Raw genomic sequence first — 26,745 nt, 5'->3', positions numbered from 1 at the left:
AAATCATGCCTCAGCCACCATATCCACTAGAGTTTGCCCCCTGTGACTTTTTCCTGTTCCCAAAACTGAACAGACCTACGAAAGTATAAAGATTTTCAATGATTGGGGTAATAAAAAATGCACCACTGGAAGTACTCAAGGCAGTACCAGAAAGTGATTCTAGGATTGGAAGAAGCATTGGCACAAGTGTATTGTATCAGAGGGGGATTACTTTGAAGGGGAAAACATGAGTATTGATGAATAAATAAATATTTTTCATAAAACATAAGTCACCTTACTTTTTGAAGACACCTCATATGTGTAATATCTACTTTCGCCAATCAGAAAGTAAGAGAAAAAATGATGTAGAATAAGAAATTCACTGTCACATGAAATCTATCAGCTCTGCAAACTGAAAGAGGCATTACTCGGTAAGTTAATAAAATTCACAAAAAATTATATTTTCAAAAAGGAAAGACTATGCACATATGGCGAAGTCCTTTCTCAGAGAAAAAAAAAAGTGTGTGATGCCATGATGGAGATATGTCTTTAGAATTATCTTGCTGAAATTAACAATTGGCACAGGGTTCACTTGATCGCTCCATGATGTAGACATTGCTCATTTTTGTCTACATTCTGCCGAAACACATCTCGTGCCCAAACATCGTATTTTAGCACAGGTCAAATCATAAAATTTTCACAATTATTCACTTAACTGCAGTAATGGATTTTAAAAATAAATAATTCTTACAGTCAAAGGGGCAATAAAGACGTATTTTAAGAAGTTTTATTTGCTTCTTGGACCTTTCAAATGTTAACTTTCACAGTTTACAGAGCTCCCTCTCTCTACATTCTCTACTTCATACATTTTCCTCCTACTTATCATGAAACCTGGAGCTAAGACGACTCACTATTATCACACTTTTAAAATCCTACACTTAGTTGTCATTGTTTCTTCTCAGTGATCTGCATTTGATGGATGAAACAATTGTAGAAAATGTCACTTATTCAATTTAATTACATGACACTCATGTGTGTGTGTGCATTTGTGTGCATCTAGGCATGACAACTAGGCACACGTTAATATGTGTGCATGCCCATTATTTTTTTTTCCTCCTCCTCATTGTTACTTGGCTTGGGACACTGCACTTGTTTGATAACTTTTTAAAAATTATTTCATAGTTGTCAAGGTCATCATTGATTGTTAAAATAGTTTATTTTTAAACTTTGCTATTTATAATTTTGGTCTTTAGCAAATATCAAAAGGAACACTCCTTATTGACCATACGACTCCAAGGCAAATATTCATGATGAACTACGCCACAGTAATTGAAAAAACAGTGAGTAAAGTTTTGACGTTTGATTGAACTTGGCGTGCTTTTTTCGTCTTGGCTCTCTGGGATGTTTCCATTGGGATGAAAGAGCTTTCGTTTCAATGTCACAAGCGTAAACCCATGTTTTGTCACCAGTTAAGACCCTTTTGAGCAAATCAGGATCATCATTGACATCATTCAAGAGCTCCTGAATGATATTCATGTGCTGGTTCTTCTGATCAAAATTGAGGAGTTTTGGAAGAAATTTTGCCGACACACATCTCATGCCCAAACATCGTATTTTAGCACAGGTCAAATCATAAAATTATCACAATTATTCACTTAACTGCAGTAATGGATTTTAAAAATAAATAATTCTTACAGTCAAAGGGGCAATAAAGATGTATTTTAAGAAGTTTTATTTGCGTCTTGGACCTTTCAAATGCTATGGTTTTGAGTATGTTTAGGTAACATTTGAAATAAATATTATGAAAAAACACTGGATTATTTTTAGTATTACAACATTACACTTATTTCTGAGAAGGCAGTACACAAGACTTATTACACCTAAGAAAAAGAGACAAATGCAGACAAACCCTGTCAGTATCAATATCTGATCCATTGGAATTCACGCGTTCATGGCTGTCAGGTTGACATACGAGAGACATCGGCTGCTGGGAAGAGTCAGCTTGGCCCTGTCCCTGTCCGAGCACAGTGCGAAGTATGGGTGTGTCTCGACTCAGCAGGAGGCTCTGGAGTTTCTTGCGTTTCAGTGGAGACATATCTGAAGCCGCATCGTAGCAGCCTCCAAGAACACCAGCTGCTGCTGCGTGTGGGTGACTCGGTGGGGGAATCGGTGCCGGATGGTGAGGCAAGGGCAGCCCCGGAACTGCCCACACTGGCAGTGACAAGCGTCCCCCACCTCCTCCGGCACCAGTTCGTTCTCCGACGGGGGATTTACCATACAGATTGTAAGGTCCGGAGCGATCGAAGCCTGCAGTCGCTCCTGAAGTTGCCCCCGAAGGGTTTGTCGGAGAAACACTGCTGTGTGGAGCCGCCGCAGGTGTCGTGGTACCAGGTGGGGAGTGAGCGGGCCCCACATCATCAGGACGGCGATCGTGGCTGTGGCCATGTAAATGGCCGTGTCGTCCAGCCAGAGGGCCATTTTCTTCGACGAGACCCTTGACTTTGAGTGCCTCAGCTACTTTTAGCAAGGCAGCCAAGTGATCTTGTGCAACATTCACTTCACCTCTGTACATGTACTCGAGTATCGCCTTCATCTCACCATACTTGACGTCCTTGAGCACTACGACTGGGTGCTGGCACGGCACTTCAGAAAACAGGGATTGAAAGTAGGTAGAACACGCAGCCAACACCATTTTGTGGCATTTGACTGAAGTTCCACCCTCACATGCTAGAGTAACGTCTGTGAAAGCTTCACTGCGGAGGAGATCATCAAAAACAGCCAGCAAATTTGCTCGATGGTTGTTCCAACGTAGACAGTACTGTTGAGATGTGCTCCCCATTGTGGACGGACCCGTTGCTACCTCAGGGACGACGCAGTGATCTCTGGAACAAAAGTTATATGTTCTTAAGACCAAATACCAATTTCAATTTTCAGAAGATGGATAAGAATATCACAGGAAGATTTCAGTACAAAAGTTGTTTAACTGTCTACAAACAATGAGATACTGTTTACAATTATATTAAATTAATGTAGCAGAAACAACTGACTTGTATGTAGTAAAGTTCATTAGTATCAACAGATTTACTCTAATACTCTCATTTTACCTATGAGTATTTAGATCATGAGGCCCTCTTTTACATATAAACATGTAAATTTTATTAGTTTATCATACATATAATATAATGGGAATGTGACTAACACATAACAAAAATGGAAATGAAATTTTTAGATGTATAACAAAACTAACATTAACACAGAATAACAAAATAATGCACTGTCAGTTCCAGTAATGGAATACAGCTTCAGTTGGTACTCTGAACCCAACAAAACATTGTGTTTACAGACAGTAAGTCATGACAGTTGCTTCCCATGTATGGTGCTGTGCACCATAGAGCAGACACTGACAGAAAATAGGTGACATGTCCAGAAAAGTGATGTCTGAGACAACGAAGGTCAAATATGAATAAAGCCATTGTTGGATGTGATCCAGCACCTGTATCATCTGCCATTGTATCAAATAATACAGTACAAGATGGCAAATGGAGACAGAGGAATTATTTCCTGCACCAAGAATTTTCCCTGGAAATTCTCACAACACAATGTAACATCAAAATTGAGACTCAGAATGAGCTAAGACAATGCTGGAGATTTACCATATAGCAAGGACAGCACCCAAACTGCTTGGTGAACTTAAATATTGATATCTTTGCTTAAAACAAGAAACAACAAAAGCACAGTCAGAAGCTCTAATAATGGCTGCACAGTATCAGACCTTATGGATGAAGAACTATGAAATAGTAATAACAAAAATCATTAAAGACGATAGATTTTGACTTTTTGGAATACACTCGGACCAGAAACAACACATAACTTCTGGCTGACCTATACTGGCGAAGAATGACTGCTATAAGAACCACAATAATGCACTAATACCATAAAGTAAACACAACCTAATAAAAACAATAAGATTACATTTCAATCACATGCATGTAGCAGTATAAATAGTGGCAGAAAAAGTATCACATGCTTTAAAAGGATGAACTGTTGTATGAGAAAGAAAGGCTGATGATGGCAACTGATTAAGAAGTTAGATGACAGTAGAAAGTATTTCAGCTTCATATTTTGAGTGTGAGTGACCCTGGTTCATACATGAATCATAGGGTAGTTTCTTCACTGCTGAATAGAAGCAACAGCGATGAAGAATTTTTCCATTTTATATGCTGCTATGGTCATGATTTCAGATCTTGTGCCAAACTTTTCACAAATTGATGGATATATCCCAGAAGAATTGCCTGGATGCATCTGCCCTCCAAGCTACCAAATGACAAGATCTCCATAGCTTAAACAGATGACCCTGCAGGTATCACAAAATCATTCACGATCAGTTCAACCCAACCACATTTTTCACTGTCCAGCTTGTTTAATTACATTATAATAGTCAAGATTCAGCATATCAAATTAAAACAAATGTCATTATTTCATTTATGGTGGAAATGTGTCTCATAATGTTTATGAGATTCAAGAGGAAAATGCAGTTTTCAAACACCTGGTTTTCAATGTGTTTTCTGTTGAATCAAGGTGTTTATTCAAGTACACACATATTTTTTCATTGTTTTTTTTTGTGTTTATGAAGTGTCATCTACAAAGCTTGAAAGAATCTATTAATTAAAAATATTTCCTCACATTCAATAAACAATAATAGGGTAAGCCAATCACTCACCTCTCAGCCTGAGCAAACATGCACAAACACATGACGAAGGTGTGTTAGTGTGTCTATGTATGTGAGAAAAAGTGAAGTAGCCAGTAGTCTCTGTGCTGTTATTTGTTTCTATGCACCAGCGTGAATCAACTACAAGTTAGTGGTTGCCTGTCTTCATTATTATGATTTACATTTTGAAATTTCTTGTAACACTTCTTCACATTCAGTTATACATTCTGAAGTAGCCACTGAGAAAGTTTTTATTTTTTAAGAGAGAGAGAGAGAGAGAGAGAGAGAATCAGTTTCTCTGTACGTAGTCAAGAGAGAAAAAGAGGTGACAAATTGGAAGCACAGCAATTTACTTAGCACAGCAAATAATTATGGGTGAAAGAAAACAATTTAATTTTTTAGTTATCTTCAGATTGGGCACATAATTATTTTTGCCGTATTGTTTTTACATGTTGTATGAGAAAAGTTGAATTTTTGAAACATTTCTGAATGGGGCATACCCAAATGAAAAGAGCATGCCTCATTTCCAACATTCCCAAATCTGAGATACTATTTTTGAATATAAAACCAAGACTGATTTATGATATGAAATAAATATGTTCCTGGCAATAACTTTAGATCACACTTTGAACTCTTCATAAAATCTCAGTAGGAAATAAGGAGCAAAAAAGTCTTTTGAAAAATATTACTTCTTTTACATAAAAGGATTAAATCCTGGGATAATTCAGCTGAATGTCCACAAGTTAAACAATGTAAATAGCACTTACAAGATTTGATGCAAAAAGAAGTAAAAGAATTTAAATTAGTCTGTGGCTGAATAAGGTTCTATAACACCATGTTACACAATCCACCTATTTTTTAAATATTATTATTTTCTATCCACATTAAAATGGTGTACTATTTGAGTTTCAGTCTCTTTTAATTTTGGTAATTTACTCTTCAGAGGGTGTAATGTCAGTGACGTTCACACAACTAGATCATTACAAATCAGTTTATGTAATCAAAAGGTCTCATTATGTCAGGAAATTTTGATTTCTCTTCTGTGGATAAGACATATTGCGTCTTCTATCTTTTGTATACTGATTATAAAGTAAAACAAAATTCATTCGAGCCTCGGGTGCCACAAGTAGTGTCATAACATGTTTCACTACCTTGAAAGATGACATCAGATGACCCGAACATGTTACATACTAACTTGTCAACAGTACACCTACAGCACTGTACACACCCTTTTGACAACTTACTATATAATGTATTCCAATCACCTGATCTAATTTACATTTGCACTCTGCAACCCACTATCAAGTGTGTAACAGAGAACACTTCCTTCCTTTCCACATATTATAGTTTCATCTCATTCCATTTACTTATAGGGGACAGGCAGAATGACTACTTCACTGCTCTGTGCACACTGCAATTAGGGTAATTTTATTTTCACAGTTCCTATGGGAATGATATGTAGGAGGCTGTAGTATACTTCTAAGTTCCTCGCCTACTACTGGTTCTTGAAACTCATGGCAAGTCAATTTCTGATGGTTCACATTTTTCAGTGTTTTCGTGACATTCTGAAATGATTACAAAAATGATTCACATTTTGCGACTATGCTTTAATGTCAGCTACTTGCGTCATGGAAATTTGTGCCAAACTGGGACTGGAACCTGGACTTCCCACTTATCGTGCGCTGTCATCTCGACCTGTGTCCATTTGTGCCTTCCTTCTATATGTATGTGCAAAATCCCCTATTAGCCCTATCTGAAGATAGGTGACATCAGTGTTTAATGAGAAATCTCTTTTTATAGACAGCCTACATTTATCCAGGGAACAGAACCCTGTCACCTGCTTTACATTGATTGAGTCTACGTGATCATTCAGTTTCCTGGTACCCAAGTTTTTACACCTAGCAATTTGCATAAGGTAATTGATTCCAATTTTGATTCATAAATACAACAGTCAGAGGAAGTTATTACATGTAGGTATTTGGGTTAGTTGATTGATTCCAATTGTAACTCGTTGAAACTAGTCAGAGGAAGTTATTACAATAGATATTTGGATTAGCTGATTGATTCCAACTGTCACCCCAATTGTCAGTCAGAGGATATCATGTTTCTGGATTTTTTGAAAGGAAAAGTTTTACATTTCTGATTTTAAGCAAGTTGTCAATCTGACTACATATTTGCGCAACTTTTTCAGGTTGATGTCTAGATTGTTTACATGAAGGGCATTCAATAATTAATGCAACACTTTTTTTCTGAAATCAGGTTGGTTTTATTCAGGATTCCAATACACCATATTATTCCCGAATCTTTTGGTTCCAAACCCCTAAGCTTAACATAATCTCCAGTCAATGCGAGGGCCTTATGCTACCTTAGTGGGAGGGGCTGTATGCCCACATGGTACCACTCTAATGGTTGATGCCAGAGCCAATGTCTTGCTGCCTCAGCAACTTCCTTATCATCCATGTATTGCTTTCTGTGGAGCGCATCCTCCACTGGGTCAAACAGACAAAAGTCAGAAAGCTATAGGGTGCACGAGAAAGAAAAGTCCGATGAAGTTTTGTGAGCTTCTCTCAGATGCACACACTCATGTGAGGCCTCGCATTGTCATGGAAGAGGAGAAGTTTGTTTGAATTTTTTGGTGATGAACACAATGAAGTTTTTTCTTCAGTTTCCTGAGGTTAGCAAAATACATTTCAGATTTGGTTGGTGCATCACGAGGAGGACATCAAACAGAACAACCTCTCCAGAGTCCCTGACGACCGTCACAATGACTTTACCAGCTGAGGGTGCAGCTTTGAACTTTTTCTTTGGTGGATAGGTGGTGTGGCAGGATGAGGTGGAAATATTCCATGTAGTTCCACAACAAATTCCACATTTTTTTGACCTAAACTGGCCAAGAAAAAAATGTGTTGCATTGCTTATTGAATGTCCCTTGCACATTATATTATTAATCCAGTAGTAGATTTCATTTGATATACAATGTTACTTCCATTATTAAGTAATGGTAAGGTACAGAGCCAAATGCTTTTCAGAAGTCATCCACTGGATTGCCCAGATACACAGTTTTTAGGCTGCCATGTGAGAAAGTTGGAGTCAGATTTTGCACTATCAGTGTTTTTAGAATCCATGCTAGTTGGCATGGAGGACATCATTCTCTTTAAGTTACTTCATTGTGTTTGAGAGCAGGATATATAAGAGGCAGTCAAATGAAAATGAAACACATAGAAAAAATTAAATAAACTGTTTATTATTTCAAAAGTAATTGTCATAACTGTTAATAAATTTATCCCAATGTGAGACAAGATGGTCAGTGCCTTCATGGAAATATGTTTGCAGTTGCCCATAGAACCATATTTTATCCAGGCAATGCACCTCTTCATTCAAAGTAAGTCTACGGCCACTAATGTCTTTCTTCAGGGCCCCAAAAATATGGAAAACAGATGTGGAGGGATTGCAGTTGCTTCCCAGCAAATCTTCTGCAGTGCACTAAAAACAAACCTGGCAACACGTGGGCGTCCTCCGTACAGTCCTGATCTCTTCCCCTATGATTTTCATATTTTTGGAGCCCTGAAGAATGACATTTGTGGATATTGATTTGCTTTGCATGTGGGCACAGTCAGGTTTCTCTAGGCAACTACAAACATTTTTCTATGAAGGCATTGACCATCTTGTCTCACAGTGGGATAAATTTACTAACAGTTAAGACAATTACTTTTAAAAGAATAAACGTACTTGTTTTCCATATGGATCATTTTCAATTGACTATCCTTTGTACTACAGGACTCTGCCACAGATAGATGTCTATATCATGAGTTTTGTATTGGCTGACTAATAAGTTGAAACAGTCATGACACTATTTGTGAGCCCAAGGCCGGAAAGATAAAATACAATAATTTTGTTTACAAGATATTCACTTTTACTATAACTTATTTTGCTCTTAGCAAGTATCATGTGGCTCAAATATCTTGTTAAGTTCAAATGCGTGTGAATTCTTATGGGACTTAACTACTAAGGTCATCGGTCCCTAAGCTTACACACTACTTAACCTAAATTATCCTAAGGACAAACACACACACCCATGCCCGAGGGAGGACTCGAACCTCCACTGGGACCAGCCGCACAGTCCATGACTGCAGCGCCTTAGACCGCTTGGCTAATCCCGCGCGACTCCAGTTAAGTCTTAAAAGGTAAGGTCAGAGATGTATATTTTCACTTGACTATAAGTTATGAGCAGGAATGGGAAGAAAAGAGGTGTGAATAAATAGTAGCACGTTAAAAGTTTTTATTGCACATTCTTGGAGTAATCAAGTCTTGCGTTAAAAATGTTGGTATTTGGTATCTCGTCTATGGATGTCACAGAGTATTTTTGTTGTGCCTATATGCGACTCAGCATCTCCACTATATGGCGAGTAGCAGCTCTCCTTCTCATAATATTGTTACATTCCATCCTGGATTTTCCATTGTTTGATGTCACAATTTAGTTTCCAAAAGAGTGCTGTCATACTAACAGGAACGTGACCAATCATTTTATGCACTGGTGTCAGGCTGCAAATCCTAAATGGTTTGAAGAGGCCTCTAAAGATCACTGCCACATTTCATTTCTTCAACATAATACCTTTGGCAGTTCTTATGACATATTTCTATAGCATTATTCCATAGGACAGTAGTGTGTCCCAAATTATTAAGCAGGAGAACAATTTTACATGGTATAGAACACTTCCTTAGGGAAAACACATAAGTTATGACTCGGTTAGCTGCTCAACATGATTCCTTGATATTGTTGTACTTTCAGATAGTGAGGAATTTTGTATGCAGGGTGTAATTAGTTTTTGGTGATTAATTCTTATTTCAGAAATCTATAGATTATTAATCATGGTCAAGAATAGTTTTTGTATGCTGAAGGATTAGAACATTTACCACAAAGCACCCGCATACGTGGATCATTACTGTTTCAGATCTATACTACATTTTGGAGTTTGGCCCCTTACTTGGGATATTTGTGTCACTGACAGGGAAAACTAATTCTGCTATCTTGTTTCCTGATGTTGGGAAAACCACAAATGTGGCCCTGGATTGAACCCCCCTGGAGAATTAACAATGAGAGTTTGTGTGCTGGGCAGCTTGGATGTGGCTTTTATGCAGTTTCCCATGTCTCAGGTGAATACTGCACTCGTACTCAAGTCATGCCTCAGTTAAATGATTCACAAACATTTGGAAAAGTGTGGCTCACTTTCACATGAATTACATCACATGCAGACAGTTCAGATACAAATATTTTATTCCAGGAGATAACCAGGTAGTGGGGCATCTGGTCACCTCTTAAATTAATCATGTGAAGCCTGTTAATAACAATGCCGATACTATGCCTATGTGGATCAAAGGCACACAAGATGCAGAATGTCAATTGCTTGGCTCCAGTGATTTACAATGTTATCCCTGCAGCATACTGCATTCTATCATACAATACAATATATTTAATCTATTAAGTCTTAAAAATAGTAAAATAAAAAATAATAAAGTAAATCGGCCAATAATTATAATACCTTACTTCATACACCACCACAATCCAAAAAGAAATGATGATTTTAATGGCTTTTGTGTTTTTTGCAGATTAGTCTGGAATTGAGTTTTCATGAAAGCCAGTGGTTTGGATGGCCTACTTGATTTGTCTGAACTGCTGTTTCCTCCGCTATCACGTGTATGAAATATATGCTAATTTTGACTTTTACAATCACTAATTCACAATTCTTGCCATACTTCTTGTAGTGTAAAACTGTTAGGCCTACTGAGTTTCTGCAGTTTTTTTTTTTTTTTTTTTTTTTTTTTTTTTTTTGTATGACGGTATGTTGAAATGTAAGTATCCAAATTTTTTAGGTGAAATCTTTTTAAGTTTCAGATTTTTAAATAACACAAACTTTTTTAACATTTTACATCACACTGTTGTTGAAGTGTACATATTTATTTCTCAATATAATCTCCCTGATGACAAACACATTTCTCCCAATGAGAGACAAGTTTGCTGATACAGTCACTGTAGAATGTTTGACTTTGTTGATGGAGCCACAACCTCACTGCTGCTTTCAGTGCTTCATCACTATCAAAGTGAAGTCCTCTGGAGTGTTCTTCAAGTTTTGGAAATAGATGACAATCATATGGGGCCAAGCCAGGAATGTATGGAGGATGATCGCTGACAGTGAATCCTAGGTGCCGAAATGTTGCAGAAGTTGCAATGGTCTTGCAGTGTCAGGACAAAGAAGAGAGTGCTCCACTTGTGGACGAACTCTTCAAATTCATGCTTTCAGCTTTCTGAGGGCTTCTCAGACACTGAGATAGTTACACTACACACCATCATGTTACATGCTACAATTCAGTGCCTTCTAGTGGCAGATGGCTGTGGTTTGCATCAGTGAAGCAAGAAAGTCAACTGAGTAAATATGCATGAGATGTAATACCTCAGCCAATATTGGGAACACAATGAAAAGTTAAGAGGCAGTACTTTTCAGCATGCCCTTGTAAAAGTTGCCTCGTTGTGGCATAGAGCAATATCATATTTTATCTACTCGTTCCTCTTTTTTTACATTTGGTCTAAATCCAAGTAGTGAATAAATTAACAAAATGGTAACATGTTAGAAGGTATAAAAAACAACTGACAGGATTAAAGTTGTGCGGAGGGGTCGTGAGTCGTGCTTGGGTAGATCAGTTGGCAGAGCACTTGACCACAAAAGGCAAAGGTCCCGAGTTTGAGTCTCGGTCCGGCACTCCGTTTTAATCTGCCAAGAAGTTTCATATCAGCGCACACTCCGCTGTAGAGTGAAAATTTCATTCTAGAAACATCCCCCAGGCTGTGGCTAAGCCATGTTTCCGCAATATCCTTTCTACCAGGAGTGCTAGTTCTGCAAGGTTTGCAGGAGAGTTTCTGTGAAGTTTGGAAGATAGGAGATGAGGTACTGGCAGAATTAAAGCTGTAAGGATAGGTAGTGAGTCATGCTTGGGTAGCTCAGTTGGTACAGCACTTGCCCGCAAAAGGCAAAGGTCCCGAGTTCGAGTCTCGGTCCGGCACACTGTGTTAATCTGCCAGGAAGTTTCATATCAGTGCACACTCCACTGTAGAGTGAAAATTTCATTCTAGGAACAATATATTTGCTTTCATTGTTCATAAAATTGTGCAAATAACAGTTTCATACCTCTCTTTTGGAGTATGTGTAGCAAAATATATGGAAACAGTGATAGTTTGTTATATCATTTGAAGTGTGTTCTTTTTTTGTTGCAATCAATCTACAACTCTCTCATTACTATCAGACTTAACAAACATAACTGAGGATCCATTCTGAAAAATTAAAAAAAAATAAAAACAACCTGTAGCTACATAAAATGTTATACAATTTATTGTACTCTGAATACTATAACTGAATCTTTTTCTCATATGATAAATTACAGCAACTTGTAAAAAGCTGATACAATTATTATCAGGTATGGTTGATTTCTCATTATTGCCACTCAGGAACTGAAACAACACATATCACCCACAGAAGAAACTTCATCAATTAACCTTTCTTACATTAAGACAAACAAATTATAAAGTTGCAGTAAGCAAGATCTAACAGTGGGATAAAGCATGAGCATATGTATTATAAGACTTTGCGAATTTTTAGCCATTATCATTTTTTGATCTTGAGAACCAAGCTGTTCAACAGCAGATAGGCACATATAAAAGCAGACAGTTGAATGATATTTCCACAATGACCACTGTCATCTCCAGGCGCTATGGCCCCACTGACAGCACCTGGAGATGACATTGTGTGCGAGCTCTGTGTGAGAATGTGTGTGTTTCTTCCTCTAGTGAAAGACATTGTCCAAAAGCTAAATACGAGAGGTGCTGAATTTGCATTAGAAACTATGCTGCCTATCAAAAACATACCATCTATTTCATGGTGTGGGTAGTTTATTTTAGGGTATGCGAAAACAAAAGCAACAAAGTGTAGGTACACTGATTAAGAATGAAATGAACATCACTCCTGAGGAAAGAACCATGGACATAATTATTTTACCATGGTAATGTGATAGGAAAGTGGCAGACTTGTACAGCTGAAGAAGGCTTTCAATAACAACAATAATCAAAAATAAATGTATGGGAGTGAAAGACTGGTCTCAACTAATTAGGAGAACTCTACAATGGAGGTAGCAACTGGAATCCCCAATCACAGAAAACATTACACTCAGAATTAAGCACTGGAACAGAAAGAAGCACTTTACACACTCTTACCAAATGACTGGAAAGTTGGTGCAATATGTACTGGAATGTATTACCTGTGTCATAAATAACATTGAATGTAGTGGGTATGCAACAATGACAGTGCAGAGCAGTGGTTTCGAATCTTACGGTAATTACCACTCAGGGATAAAATTATATTTTTGAGGGGCAAAAAGAAGAAGGTCTGATTGTGTTTCAGTCACAAAACTAAAGTATTGTTAAAAGATAATTAATTTCATCACTATTTGATAAGATGTTAATACTGATTATGTTAGTTACAAAAAAATTACGCCTTCCCCCCCCCCTCCCCCCCCCCCCCCCCACACACACACACACAATGGGTCGAAGGTGTTCAGCTTGTGAAAAGAATATATGTATGATGTTTTCCTCACATATATGTCAAATATGCTTAAAAACCTTACGAAAATGCCTTTTCTGAGTTGTAGCTAGTTCCCGCAAACTACAAGAAATTGCTTCATTACTCACTTTGCAACAGGTTAATGAACTAATTGACAATGCAACACAACAGAACTATGTAATGGCTACTACACTGCTGTACAACTGGCACAATATTATTATTATTATTGTTATTATTTATTATTATTATTAATGTCAGTTACGATGTTTGCACACAAAGCACTGACACACTCAAATCTTCTAATTTCCGTATGTTCAGAAGTAAAGGGTTCAGCAATCAAGTGATTCACAAAAAATACATATAGTGCACACATTCTATCTTGTTGATTTTAAATGGAGGTGCAGGGCATGGGTGGCAGGGCACGTGTGGTGCACAGGAAGCACTTTGCAACTAGTTTCCTTTTCTGAGAAGGTGCTGCCGGTAGTACTTGTAACGTACAGAAAATTGCTTCATAATTCTATAAAAAAAATTATTAGGAACTAGCAAAACCAGTTGCCTCATTGACTCTGTAGCTTATTGTTTAACAAAACACTTGCAAAAACTAAATATTATTTATCTTCTGTCATTTTAAAAAGAAAAGTCTTTGAAGAAAATTCTTCGTCACAAACGTTTCGTTTACACTATTTGACTGCACTGAGGGGTAATGGTCTCAGAAAGGCTGGCAATCACTGGTGCTGAGGGAGGAGACCACAAATTGCACCAATTTTTTTTTTTACAAGAATAATAAGATTAACTAAAAGTAATTAATAGAGGTGAAAGCACTTTGTGTATTTCTTCTTCAGTACACATAATATAGAATTTTTACTTCAGTATTAAACTTTCAGAACCATCACATGTGATAAAAACTGGCAGAATTAAATTCACACATCTGTCAAACAAAGCAGCACCATTCAGTAAACTGTTACTAAAGGAAAAGTGACGACCATATTAATTAATCACAGTGATGTATGTTACAAGATACAGTGTGTGACTTGGGAAAAGGCTGCACCACATAACACAACTGCTTGTTCCGATAGTAACATTATACATATCATGAATTAAATTCGTATTGTAAAATTTGTTAGAAAAATCGGCTACAATGAGTATCTAATCAATGACGTGTAAACAATGTCAGAAAGTTAGGACGACGGAGACTGTTTGTTTTCAAACATACGAAGTTACATTTCACAAAATATTATTTCGATCGTCTCACTCACAAAGGCCTTTCGTGAAAAAGGCACAGTAACAAATAGCGATCAATCTTCCGAAATTGTATAAACCAGGGCGAGTTTCAAATAGGTCTGCTACAAAGCACAAAAAGACCATGCAACAAACTTTCTTAAGCTTGTGTGTCCTAACGAACTACGAAAAAAAATTTTAATCAATAACTTGTTCAGAATACGCTGAATTCGACCAGTATTAGAGTATTCGATCACATCGCTCTTCATAAAATACAGTGTCGTTGAGTGATTTGACAGGTCAGAAGAAAATAATCTAAATCCACTAACGCTGTTATTTTCTCTTTACTCGACACATTTTGATAATAAAAGGGGCTCTAAAACCGACTGTGTTTGGAACGCGTCTCTTTTTCTCTCCCTCTCTTTCAGGAACATTAATTCAGACTTCTAGTAGGCTGCTATGCGTGTGGACATCCTTTTCAAATAGTGTAAAACATGGAATTGGCGTCTAGTATTATCTTTCTGCACCAAAATTTAGAAAAATCAAATAATTAACTTGATCTCTGAAATGATTATATATCAAGATAACCGCAACGAGAAAGAACTAACTTGTCCTTGCAGGAAAAGATGTCGCACTACAGTTCCCGAAAAATTAGCTAATGTTACAATAAACTGTTCGCTTGGGTTCTGTTTACATAGCTATCTTACATCGTTTTGTTGCACCTGCGTAGGTAAGGAGGTAGCAACGCTAACACTTGAAAAAGACGTGACGTACACTTGGTAAACTTGGAAGAGACGACGAACTGCTTAGAAAAAATTACGCGTCAAGTGAAATTAACCGATTCCAAGAATCATACCTAATACTACGACGTATTTGAGCTAAGTCATAGTTCTCAACTGTAGCGAAAACATCACACACAAAGTAAAAAGTGTAGGCTTCAGTTTCCTTCTCGAGGTTTGTCAGCGACATGGGTAAGTGCTGCTTGCAAGTAGGTGATAGAATGCATAAATGAGCACCGTTCCGTAAGCAATATTAACCCTTCTACACACGATTGCAGTTGCGGCGTGTTTCATCATTTCGTAACTTCGCATTTGAAATGGCGGTGTGGGCACGCAGAAGCACTGTTGTAAGACAGCGCCACCGCCCGAACAGCAGCGCCACTCCGCCGCCGTTTCGCGATTTCTGCGACGCCGTCGCTGATTGGCACACGCGAAATGGCGAGTGCGAATCCCGCTTCGCACGGGTATTCCCCTTCGCAGAAACGTCACCGTTGTCGCGGCCGCGATTGGACCCTCCCACTTGTCTTCGCAGACGACGTGAGCACTTCGAACAGAGTATTTTTGCCTTCGCGGAATCGTTTCTCTGCAGAACAACGTTAACAATCACATCAAAGGCGCAAAGCAGATACACCTGACAGTCGAGTAAGAGCAGTTGGGCGGGTTTTGTCAACTACACACTGAAGAGTGCTGATTTTTCCTTACCTTCCCACGTCGGCTGCTGTAAACCGACCAGCCCAACCTAATCACTCCTGCCTTCCCTTCTCTTCTGCAGGCTGGTCAACAACCTTCACTAGTTACCCTCTCGCGGCGGCAGTGCTGCCATCTTTACCGCACGTTCGCAACTACTAACTACGACTGCGGTCCTGGAAATGGGGCGGGTCGTACGAAAGGAGTGGGGATGGATTGTGGTACAGCGGTGTAGGCAGCAGTGCTCGCCGTCGGCTGCCACGTAGATGCAACAGAGCAAACATCGCAGTACGGTTACTAAATTACGCGCAATTTGTCCGTGTGGAGCCGCAGAGCCGATTCTTTGTTTGCGTGACGCATATGGCCGACGCACCGTCGGACAAAATAATCACACGACTTGCATCTTGCGAACACAGTAGTTTCAGCCACAAATATACGCCATATGGAACGATCTGTTAAAACGTATTTGTTAACTACGTTTGAGGCAACACAGGGGAGGAGGGGGGAAGACAACAATGTGTTTGCTGGAGACAAATTTCTTAGTACGTTACACGAAATATCAGTGAACACGCCGCAAAATATTACCTGTTTTTTTTTTTTTTTTTCTTGGAAAGGTAATGTGCAATTTTTGGTTTAGTTAGACTTCTACCGCGTACATTCGCACTGTGTAGTTCACAATCCCACGTCAGATTCTTAGGAAATATGTCGAAAAGTACAGCAATTTGGAAGCGATCTGCAAACGACAAAAATTTGACGATTTTGGAGGCTACCTATTTCTTCCACCGCTATAGTGTAATTGGCTTAAAGCACAAACTAAATTAAATGATGACCAACAGATGAAAAGCGCGTGTACAACACATATGAGTTGTAGTTTTATTATTGTATACGAGGAAAGCACATTTTCGGACACAAGTAAGTTATCAGTAAGTTTTACTCTGTATTCGTAAACGACATTACTTTCTAGCACATTAAAAAACAGAGCCTTTAATTGATAAAAGAAAAATGTACATTTGGAATCCATGAAAATTGTGGAGTTGTCATCGTAGATATTCACTGTACTTTCGTGTGTAATAAAATATCCCTTCTCTAGCGCAATAATTAAATTACTGCTGTTTTTGGTGGCTTCACTGCACTGAAAACACAGGGAAGGCAAAACAGAAGGTCCTTCATTTTCGCTGTTCATCACACATGCTGTAACTGTTTCCTGGCACAACCACAAGAGTGCAACAGTGCCACATAACGCCTACATTTTCGTATTGTCGTCATATCCAATTCCATAGTCTGACGCATGGTGTATAACGTCGATGGTGTTTTGACTGAAGAGGTCGACGGAAAAAACGTCCAAATCCTCAGTTTAGTAAGCATTACTCTGATCACATAATTTTTTTTGCATGCACCACAGGCTGATAACAAGCAGTTTCCCTACGTAGAGCTGAAAGCTCTGTCTGCTCTACAAACTGCTTCTTCCTATTCTATAATGTTCTTGTCTTCGAATGCAAAACCTCTACTAACTCAAAACAAATGGTTCAAATGGCTCTGAGCACTATGGGACTTAACATCTGAGGTCATCAGTCCCCTAGAACTTAGAACTACTTAAACCTACCTAAACTAAGGAAATCACACACATCCATGCCCGAGGCAGGATTCGAACCTGCGACCGTAGCAGTCGCGCGGTTCCGGACTGAAGCGCATAGAACCGCTCGGCCACCGCGGCCGGCAACTCAAAACACACTCTTGTGGATTAGACCTCTCTTCTGTTGACTCCTTCGAGTGTCGCCTGTCATCTTTACCTTCTGACACATCAAGGAATCATAAATTTGGTAATAAAGAGAAATGTGTGTGTGAGGTGGGGGGGGGGGGGGGAGGGAGGGAGGGGGGAGGTAACAACTGCAAGAGGATACGAAGGTCTGACCACAGCAAGTAGATTAAAGTAGATGTCGGTTGCAATGGTTACCAAGAAATGAAGAGGCTTGCACAAGAAAAGCTAGCATCGAAAGTTGCGTCAAAACAGTCTTCGGACTGACGATCACAACACAAAAACACTTGAGCAACTACTGGCGGATATGCAGCTGTTTGTAAAAGTCCATTCAACGTCCTGCAACGAGATGTAACCGAGTAGAAAGATGTACACAGAACGCAAACACGGGGGAATACGGCATAGTCGGCACAGCGGGACGAAGCAGTTGCCTACATTTTCGTATTGTCGTCATACCCAATTCCATAGTTTGACGTATCGTGTACAACGTCGATGGTGTTTTGACTGAAGGGGTCGACGGAAAAACGTCCTAATCAAATGGTTCAAATGGCTCTGAGCACTATGGGACTTAACATCTATGGTCATCAGTCCCCTAGAACTTAGAACTACTTAAACTTGACTACCCTAAGGACATCACACAACACCCAGTACGTCCTAATCCTCAGTTTAGTAAGGATTGCTCTGATCACATAATATATATATATTTTTGCATGCACCACAGCCATAAAAACCGTAATTACTTGTGAATTGAGTTCAGTCACTAGTACCAGCGGCGAAAGAGCTGCTGGGTATAATGCACTGAAAATTGCCAGGCACGTACTTGCGAAGTTACTGAAACGCAATGGAGTAGAAAGATGAATGTTGTACACAATACTGAAAGTGTGAATATTGGCACCGTTTATTTGTTCGCCTCGTCACGACGGGAAGTAGCTGTTATGACGGTATACCACAGGCACGAGAACTGAAGTGAATCACCGGTCGTAGCGGCGACGAAATCAGCTGCTGATAATAATGCACTGTAGCGAACGGGGTGCCAGTTACGTACCTGGAAAGTCACGGAGACGCAAAGCCGGCGCAGCTGTGAACGAGGAGGCCCGCGAAGCTCATGTCACGCCCCTGAGTGTTCGTGTTTTGGTCGGCGTCTGCAGCGCCGTCTTCGGCAGCGGCGGAGGAGAAGCGAGACGCGTGTGGACGGACGGTGGGTCGCGACTGCCGGAGCGGCTGGCCCGGCGCTCGCCCGCTGCGACCACGCACTTTTTACGCGCACGCACACACCGCGGCCCGGGAAGGGGCGGAGGGACACAGACACACGCAAGCGCACTCTCTGATAGCGCCTTCCCGACTGCTCGCTGGCGGGCGGAGGAGGGCGCGAAGCGGCTGATGCCCTGCCGGTCGGCGTCGCGTCTCTGGGCGCACTGGGGAAATTTTTACCACACAGCCTCGCCGGCCGCCGTGGCCACCTCGAGAAGGCGAGGCCCGCGCGCGAGAGAGAGAAAGGGGTGGTGGTCGCGAGGGTGGTGCGGCGGCGGAGAGGAGGGGGGGGGGGGTGCAGGAACGACGCACAGAGGGTGGTTTACGCGCGCGTTATATTGGGCAGATAGGCGGAGGAAGGGAGGAACTGGAGGAAAAGAGAGGCGAAGGGGGAAAAAACCGCCAGGGCGCCAGGCGCGGGGGAGGGTGGCCGCAAAGGCGCGACGGCAAGGGGGGGGGGGGGCGCTGACTGGCGGCCAAGTGGTGGGAGGGCGGCGTGGGGCGGAGCTGATGGCGCAAGGTTCACGCACAGTGCGCGGGGGAATCGAACGTAGCTGTGTAGCGGGTTGGGGGGTGAGGCCAGCGGAGGCGCGAGTCGCCGTCTGGCCAGCCGCGAGGGCGCGTCTCGTCCGAGGCTTAAAGGCGCGCGGGAAACTGCCTAAAACCTTCAGACTGCCCGGTGCACAAGCCACCGTCGGAAATTCGCCGCACAGGTTTGATCCTGGTCTGGCAGATCTTCTAATCTCACAAGCTAGCGCCCTGTGCGTTACATAGTACGAGCAGATGATTCGACGACGCATAATAGTCAGGAAAACTGCAATAAATGTGTCATTTTCGGCCGTGAAATTTTACATTTTAAATTAAGTTACACTTATGTGACAAAAGTCATTGGATAGCAATATACAGAGTGAGTCACCTAACGTTACCGCTGTTTATATTTCGTAAACCACATCAAATACTGACGAATCGATTCCACAGACCGAACGTGAGGAGAGGGGCTAGTGTAATTGGTTAATACAAACCATAAAAAAAAATGCACGGAAGTATGTTTTTTAACACAAACCTACGTTTTTTTTAAATGGAACCCCGTTAGTTTTGCTAGCACATCTGAACATATAAACAAATACGTAATCAGTGCTGTTTGTTGCATTGTAAAATGTTAATTACATCCGGAGATATTGTAACCTAAGGTTGACGCTTGAGTACCACTCCTCCGCTGTTCGATCGTGTGTATCGGAGAGCACCGAATTACGTAGGGATCCAAAGGGAACGGTGATGGACTCACCCTGTATAGACGGCAGTAGTACCATGTACACAAGCTACAAAATGGCATTGTATTGACGGAGTTGTCATTTGTACTCAGGTGACTCACGTGGAAAGGTTTCCAATGTGATCATGGGCGCATGACGAGAGTTACCAGACTTTGAACGCGGGATGGTTGTTCGAGCTAGGCGCATGAGACATACCATATCGGAAATCCTTAGGAAATTCAATATTCCGAGATTCACAGCCTCAAGAGTGTGCCGAGAACACCAAATTTATGGCATCCCCTCTCAGCACAGACAATGAAGAGGCCGACGGTCTTCACTTAACGACCGAGAGCAGCGACGTTTGCGTAGCGTTGCCACTGCCAACAGACAAGTAGCACTGCGAGAAATGACCGAATGCGGGATGCTCTACGAACGTATCCATTAGGACTGTGTGGCGAAATTTGGATTTAATGGGCGCAGACGACCGACGCGAATGCTTTCTGCGAACAGCACGACATCTCCTTTAGCGCCTCTCATGGACTCCTGACATATCGGTTGGATCCTAGACGACTAGAAAACCGTGACCTGGTCAGATGAGTCCCGTTCGCAGTTTGTAGGAGCTGATGATAGGGTTCCATTGTGGCGCAGACCCCACGAAGCTTTGGGAACAAGTTAACAAGGCACTGTGCAAGCCGTTGGTGGCTCCATAATGGTGTGGGCTGTGTTTACGTGGAACGGACTGTGTCCTGTGTTCCAACTGAACCTATCATTGACTTGGAATGGCTATGTTCGGGTACTCGGAGATCATTTGCAGCAACTCACGGACTTCATGCACCAATGGGATTTTTCACCAACTGCGACATAATCGCGTGTACAAACAGTGATCCAATACAGTAAAATGCTTTTTTATTCCAGTCTCTGATCACAAATGAATTCTTTAGACGATGACCGGTTTCAGTCTGTAATAACCATCTTCATATCTTTTTTTTCCCATGAATATCTACCTCTTATATATCTCATTCACCCCATTCTATCGTCTCATGTCTGTGCTCGATGAGAATAACTCACAAGCTGCAAGAACATAACGACAAAATTCCCAACTAACAATGTGACTGACATTCAGAAAAGAAAAGTATGTTTACTTTCATATACATAGTCATTATTATTATTATTATTACTATTATTATTACTATTATTATTATTACTATTATTATTATTATTATTGATTGTTATAATTATTTTTATTGTTATAATTATCATTGTACTACTGTTATAATATCTATTTTTTTCTTTAACATCAATACTGCATAATAGGCTATATGTCCTTAATGTTAAGTAGAAACTGTAACTCGTTCAATCTGAGTATGCCTGGTTAGGTGTAAGAGAGGGCCTGAAGGCCCTAATCTTGCCAGGTAAAATAAATGCATAAATAAATAAATATGGTCATTACAGACTGGAACCGGTGTCAACGCTACGCAAACGCCGCTGCTCTCGGTTGTTAAGTGAAGGCCGTCGGCCTCTGCATTGTCCGTGCTGAGAGGGGATGCAGTGGCAACGCTACGCAAACGCCGCTGCTCTCGGTCGTTAAGTGAAGGCCGTCGGCCTCTGCATTGTCCGTGCTAAGAGCGGATGCCATAAATTTGGTGTTCTCGGCACACTCTTGACACTGTGGATCCCGGAATATTGAATTCCCTAAGGATTTCCGAAATGGTATGTCTCATGCTTCTAGCTCCAACAACCATCCCGCGTTCAAAGTCTGGTAACTACCGTCGTGCGCCCATAATCACATTCGAAACATTTGCACTTGAGTCACCTGAGTACAAATGACAACTCCGCCAATACACTGCCATTTTGTAGCTTGTGTACACGATACTACCGCCGTCTGTATATTGCTATCCCATGACTTTTGTCACGTCAGTGTAACCTAACAAAAATTTTAATTTTCACGGTCGAAAATGACACACTTATTGAAATTTTCCTGGCTATTATGCATCGTCGAATCATCTGCTATGTAACGCATAGCGCGCTAGGTTGTGAGATTGGAAGATCTGCCAGACCAGGATCAAACTCGCGCGGCGAATTTACGACGGTGGCTTGTGCACCGGGCAGTCTGAAGGTTTTAGGCTGTTTCCGCGGACGTTTAAGCAAATTCTGGTCTCGTCCCTACTTTCCGCCTCAGAAAACACGATACGCAATCAGTTATTTGGCATAGACAAAATATTATGAAGTCAAGGCTTTAACTCACTTAAAATAGATGAATATGGTCATGTGCACAACTTTATACACATTGTTTCACAATACATTACGTCACCTGTAAGTATCACAGCCCACAAAATACTACAATGCTGTACCAGTGGCTGCAAAATGGTTGCATTTTGCTCTACTGCATGTGAAATGTCTTAAAACAACTCCGTTGTTTTACAAAGCACAGAACAATCCCACGTTATCCACATTCTACAGTTGACTGTCTCTGAGGACGGAGTCCGTATCTTCTCATCTATCCCTGTTGTGGCCAGTGACTAGAAACGTCATTCACTGGCTCAGGAGCTCGTGTTTACTTCTTCTTGTGGTCTTGTTTTCTATCCAGTACTCAAAACCAATTGTCCAATAACTTACCCTCAAGACTTCCTCTTTTCGTTTACTATGAGTTTTCATTGCACAGTAAAATAACAGCGCCACAAAATCGAGAGAAACTGCTGCACTGGTAACTGATGCTCACACGTCCTTGCACGATGTCTTTTAAAGATGCACACTATTCACGAACTTTTCACCAGAGGCAACAGAATATCACTGTATGTGAGAGCTTAAACATTGTTTGCAAGCACCATTACCCATCCAAGGACGAAACGTGAAACATGCTACACAAAAAAGTGCGCAATTTTAATATTGTTTGAGAACAACATTGCCAAATGAAGGGTTGAAATACGAGGTGCACATGACTTCCCTCCCTTAGGTAACTGCTGCTGCTGTTGAGTTAAGCATGTATGAGACCAAACAACTAATCTCATCAGTTTCCCATTCACTTCCCAGGACAGAAGCTGTGTACCGAATCTGTCTGCGTATAGCGTAAATTCTGTATGGAAGTGAAAAAAATATATTTGCGTAGTGTGTATCTCAGGTGGAACATGGGAACCAGACTGGTATTCACCTATCGGAAGGTAGGAAACCGCCTAAAAACCACATCCAGGTGGCCGACACACCGGCCCGCGTCGTTAATCCGCCGGTAGGGATCAATCCGGGGCCATATAACTACCAATCCTGGAACCAGTCGCATTAACACGTGCGGCGGGTCACAACTTCTTTAACGAGAAAGACATCCGGCAGCAGTGTTTAAATACAGTAAACTGCCAACATTTAAGTACAGTGGAACGCGTCCTAGACGAGATTAACGTCAAGTGGAAGAAGTACATCAGGCTAGGTCGAGTGAATTTCTTGGAAAAACCAGCGTTTCGTTCCAATCTGCGGAGGACATCTTCAAGGCGGATAATAGCTTGTATGAATATCTGACTCACATCTTGGTAAGCTACTGGGAGTATGAGTTTGTAGCGAGCCAGGATGAGACTCTGACACCATGAAAGCTACAGCCGCAACTCCCTGAGCAGTAGCAGCAATAGTAGTAGTAATTTCATTCATCCGTGGATCACCTTCACAGGGACACCAAACATGTCATACTATTAGAATTTAAGAACAAAAATAACGTAATTCATACATACAGGCATTTACATACTTACAAGTCTGGTTCGACAAGTAGGGGACAGGCAGTCGGCCATGGCCTTGTAGTAGGAATCATCCCGGCATTTGTATTATTTGATTTGGGCAAACCACGGAAAATCAACATCAGGACAGGCACTACATCATTAGTGTGTGGTTTAACTTGAGACTTTGGGTGTGACGGGAGGCGTGTTGGTGTAGTCCGTGCTGTTGTGTTGACCACTGTGTCTGGATGGTGTAGTGGTCAGTACATCTGACCTGATAAGTGGGAGACCTGGGTTCGAATCCCAGTCCGGCACAAATTTTCAATTTTCTCCATTAATATAAATCAATGGCCACTGCCAGCTAATGTCTTAATTCTTACGAGCTATAAATCAGGATGGCCGACTAGTGTTTGGAATCTCCATCTTCCCAAAAACGAGGTCGATCTGTTTAAAACAGTACTTTTTCATTTTGTACAACCATCCACTCCGCACACTGGGAATCCTCAAAGAAATTCATTCGATCATGGTATAAAATCCTTAAATATTTTAAGAAGTGTGACATCTATAGTCTGAAACCACTATGAAGTGCATGGTAGAGTGTATGTTTCATAGCACTAGATGTTAATGCTTCTTCCCGACACATTCACCAGTAGAGCGTGGGAAGAATGACGGCTTGCGTCTCTGTGTGCACGCTGTATGTATACTCTTGTCTTCGCGGTCCCTACGGGATAGTACATTGGAGGCTGTAGCACGCACCTACATTCCGCAATTTATGCTGGATCTGGAACTCGGTAAGTAAGCTTTTGCAGGATACCGAGTGGTAGCACACAGAACCCAAACAGCCACGATTTGGCTTTGCTTACTTTATAAATATAGCACCGTTACCTGTTTCGGATTTACATTTATTCATCGCTACACTGTTTGTACGTGTACCTGTTTTTCAGTTCTATTGCCTTGGGATAAACAAAAATTCATAGTTTCGTAAGTGTGACAGTGACGGTTATGCTACAGTCAACTTACGGCAAATGACTGCCTGAAACATTTATTTATTTGCCCATACTGTTCTTCATGTTTTCGCATTCACTCACAGTGGTCTTCATTACTACTGATGTTCGTGGTTTCCCAAGAATCTGGAAAAGATGGATGTCATAGATATCTGACAGGTAATATTGTGAATCGATCCGTGCTCCCTCTTGCAGACGGTGTGACATCTCCTTTCTCCTAACTACCTGTTTCAATGTATGCTTCTTAATTCCTGTGGCTGAATACGAGAACAGCGAAGGAAGACGTGACTGGCTGTTAGTCAATGCGATATGGCTGTTTCGTGTGGTTGAATATGAGGCCGAGTATTCTTGAACCTTCAGCAAGGAATGTAAGAAAATGCAGGAAGACTTGGACAACATATTCCACCTGGTGTCATGAATGGCAGCTCTTCGTAAGATCCAACATAGTTAGGGAGAAACGAGATTCATAATAATTCACTATATATTTATTTCTTGTCTTGATCGTAATATGTAGAAGCAGCTAGATAGCAGGTTTCAATTGTTTAAGAGCCATCTTACATCATAGCTCTGAATGCAAGTGGAATAACAATAAGCTTTACGATATCAGTTGCATTAGGAGCTATGATCTGAAGATGGTTGTGCAACAGCTGGAACCGCTTATTTAACTTTTTCTTTATATTGTTATTTAGACAAACAAATTTATGGTGAACAGCTGCTCTCTTTAAATGTTGGTATATGTAAGGCGATGCCTATAAGAAAAAGAGAGAACCCGACAATATCTGATTACAAGATTAGTGGTGGACATCTTAAACGTGTCGCATCGTATAAGTATTTAGGTAATACTATATGAAACATCTGTCACTTAGGGAAAGTTCATTGTATTTGTAAAGTAAACCGTTTGAAGGCGCTAGTGTGGCCAAGCTTAGAGAATTGTTCCCGTGTCTGAAGTCCTTACCAAGTAGGCCTGAGATCAGTCATCGAACGAATTTAGAGACGCACTGGTCGGATCGGTATAGCTGATATAAATTTAAAACAGATGAGCTCGGGGGATTTAAATGATAATCTTAAAAGAAAGGCGATTCAGTTCTCGCGAAACTATGTTGGATACATTTAGAGAACCTATATTCGACCATTATGCTCCCACCATCGTGTATGGGAACAGGAGAGGTTTGGGCACGTTCTGAGGCATACAGACAGTAATTGTTCCTTCGATTAATACGCGAATGGAATAAGTCAGAAAATAGAAGATACTGGTACTATGAGCCCTCAGCTGTGCACTGTACATTGACTTAAAAGTATATTAGTAGAAGTATATGTTTCTCATGCCACAACTTAGGCGTCAATTCCGTGCCAATGCTGGTATAAACTCTGCCACTTCCCTCTGATTACTGGTTTGACGACGCTGAAAGGATTGCAGCTACTATTCTTATAAATTCTTTCTCTCCGTCGTAAGTGGCTGTTTCATTTCCAGGTTCGCACACAGGATCTTACACACTACGTTTCCACGAGTCACCGTATCGAGTTTTTCGTATTCCTCAATACCGTTACTGGTTTCGCGTATAAACACTGTCGCGGCAGTTCTGGAAATGCAGTTTTGGCTGAATAATTTCACCTCCTGCAGTCGATTTTTGCTGCAAGAAAAAGATCCTACTCGTCTTGAGTCATGGTTTGATTGTCATATTGTTACTTGGGTTTTTTAATGTTGCTTACTGAAGTGATGCAGCGTGCAGTGGAGGAAACGAAGAAATTATTCATTTCTATAATTTAATTCAGAGGAAGCACAGTTCTTTACACTTCATGAACAGAGATACA

General features: G+C 40.7%; 1 protein-coding gene across 4 annotated transcripts in view; it reads right to left on the bottom strand.

Annotated features, from left to right (window-relative positions):
- The window catches only part of LOC126281527 (uncharacterized), a 58,934-nt gene that overhangs the window by 25,655 nt on the left and 6,534 nt on the right, over positions 1 to 26,745 (bottom strand). For 2 of the 4 annotated variants that reach the window (XM_049980568.1, XM_049980571.1), the window contains exons 1-2: positions 18,779 to 19,127; positions 1,889 to 2,861 (exon numbers count right to left, since the gene is read on the bottom strand). In XM_049980568.1, the coding sequence (XP_049836525.1) occupies positions 1,889 to 2,818 (930 nt within the window). In that variant the 5' untranslated portion in view covers positions 2,819 to 2,861; positions 18,779 to 19,127. Of the gene's footprint in view, positions 1 to 1,888; positions 2,862 to 15,992; positions 16,115 to 18,778; positions 19,128 to 26,745 lie in introns of those variants that run through there. The other 2 variants (XM_049980569.1, XM_049980570.1) reach the window with 2 other exon arrangements.

Source organism: Schistocerca gregaria, chromosome 7 (assembly GCF_023897955.1).
Source record: "Schistocerca gregaria isolate iqSchGreg1 chromosome 7, iqSchGreg1.2, whole genome shotgun sequence".
Classification (NCBI taxonomy): Eukaryota; Metazoa; Arthropoda; class Insecta; order Orthoptera; family Acrididae; genus Schistocerca; species Schistocerca gregaria.
Note: the sequence above shows the minus strand (reverse complement) of the source record. Positions and strands in the feature narration are given on the sequence as shown.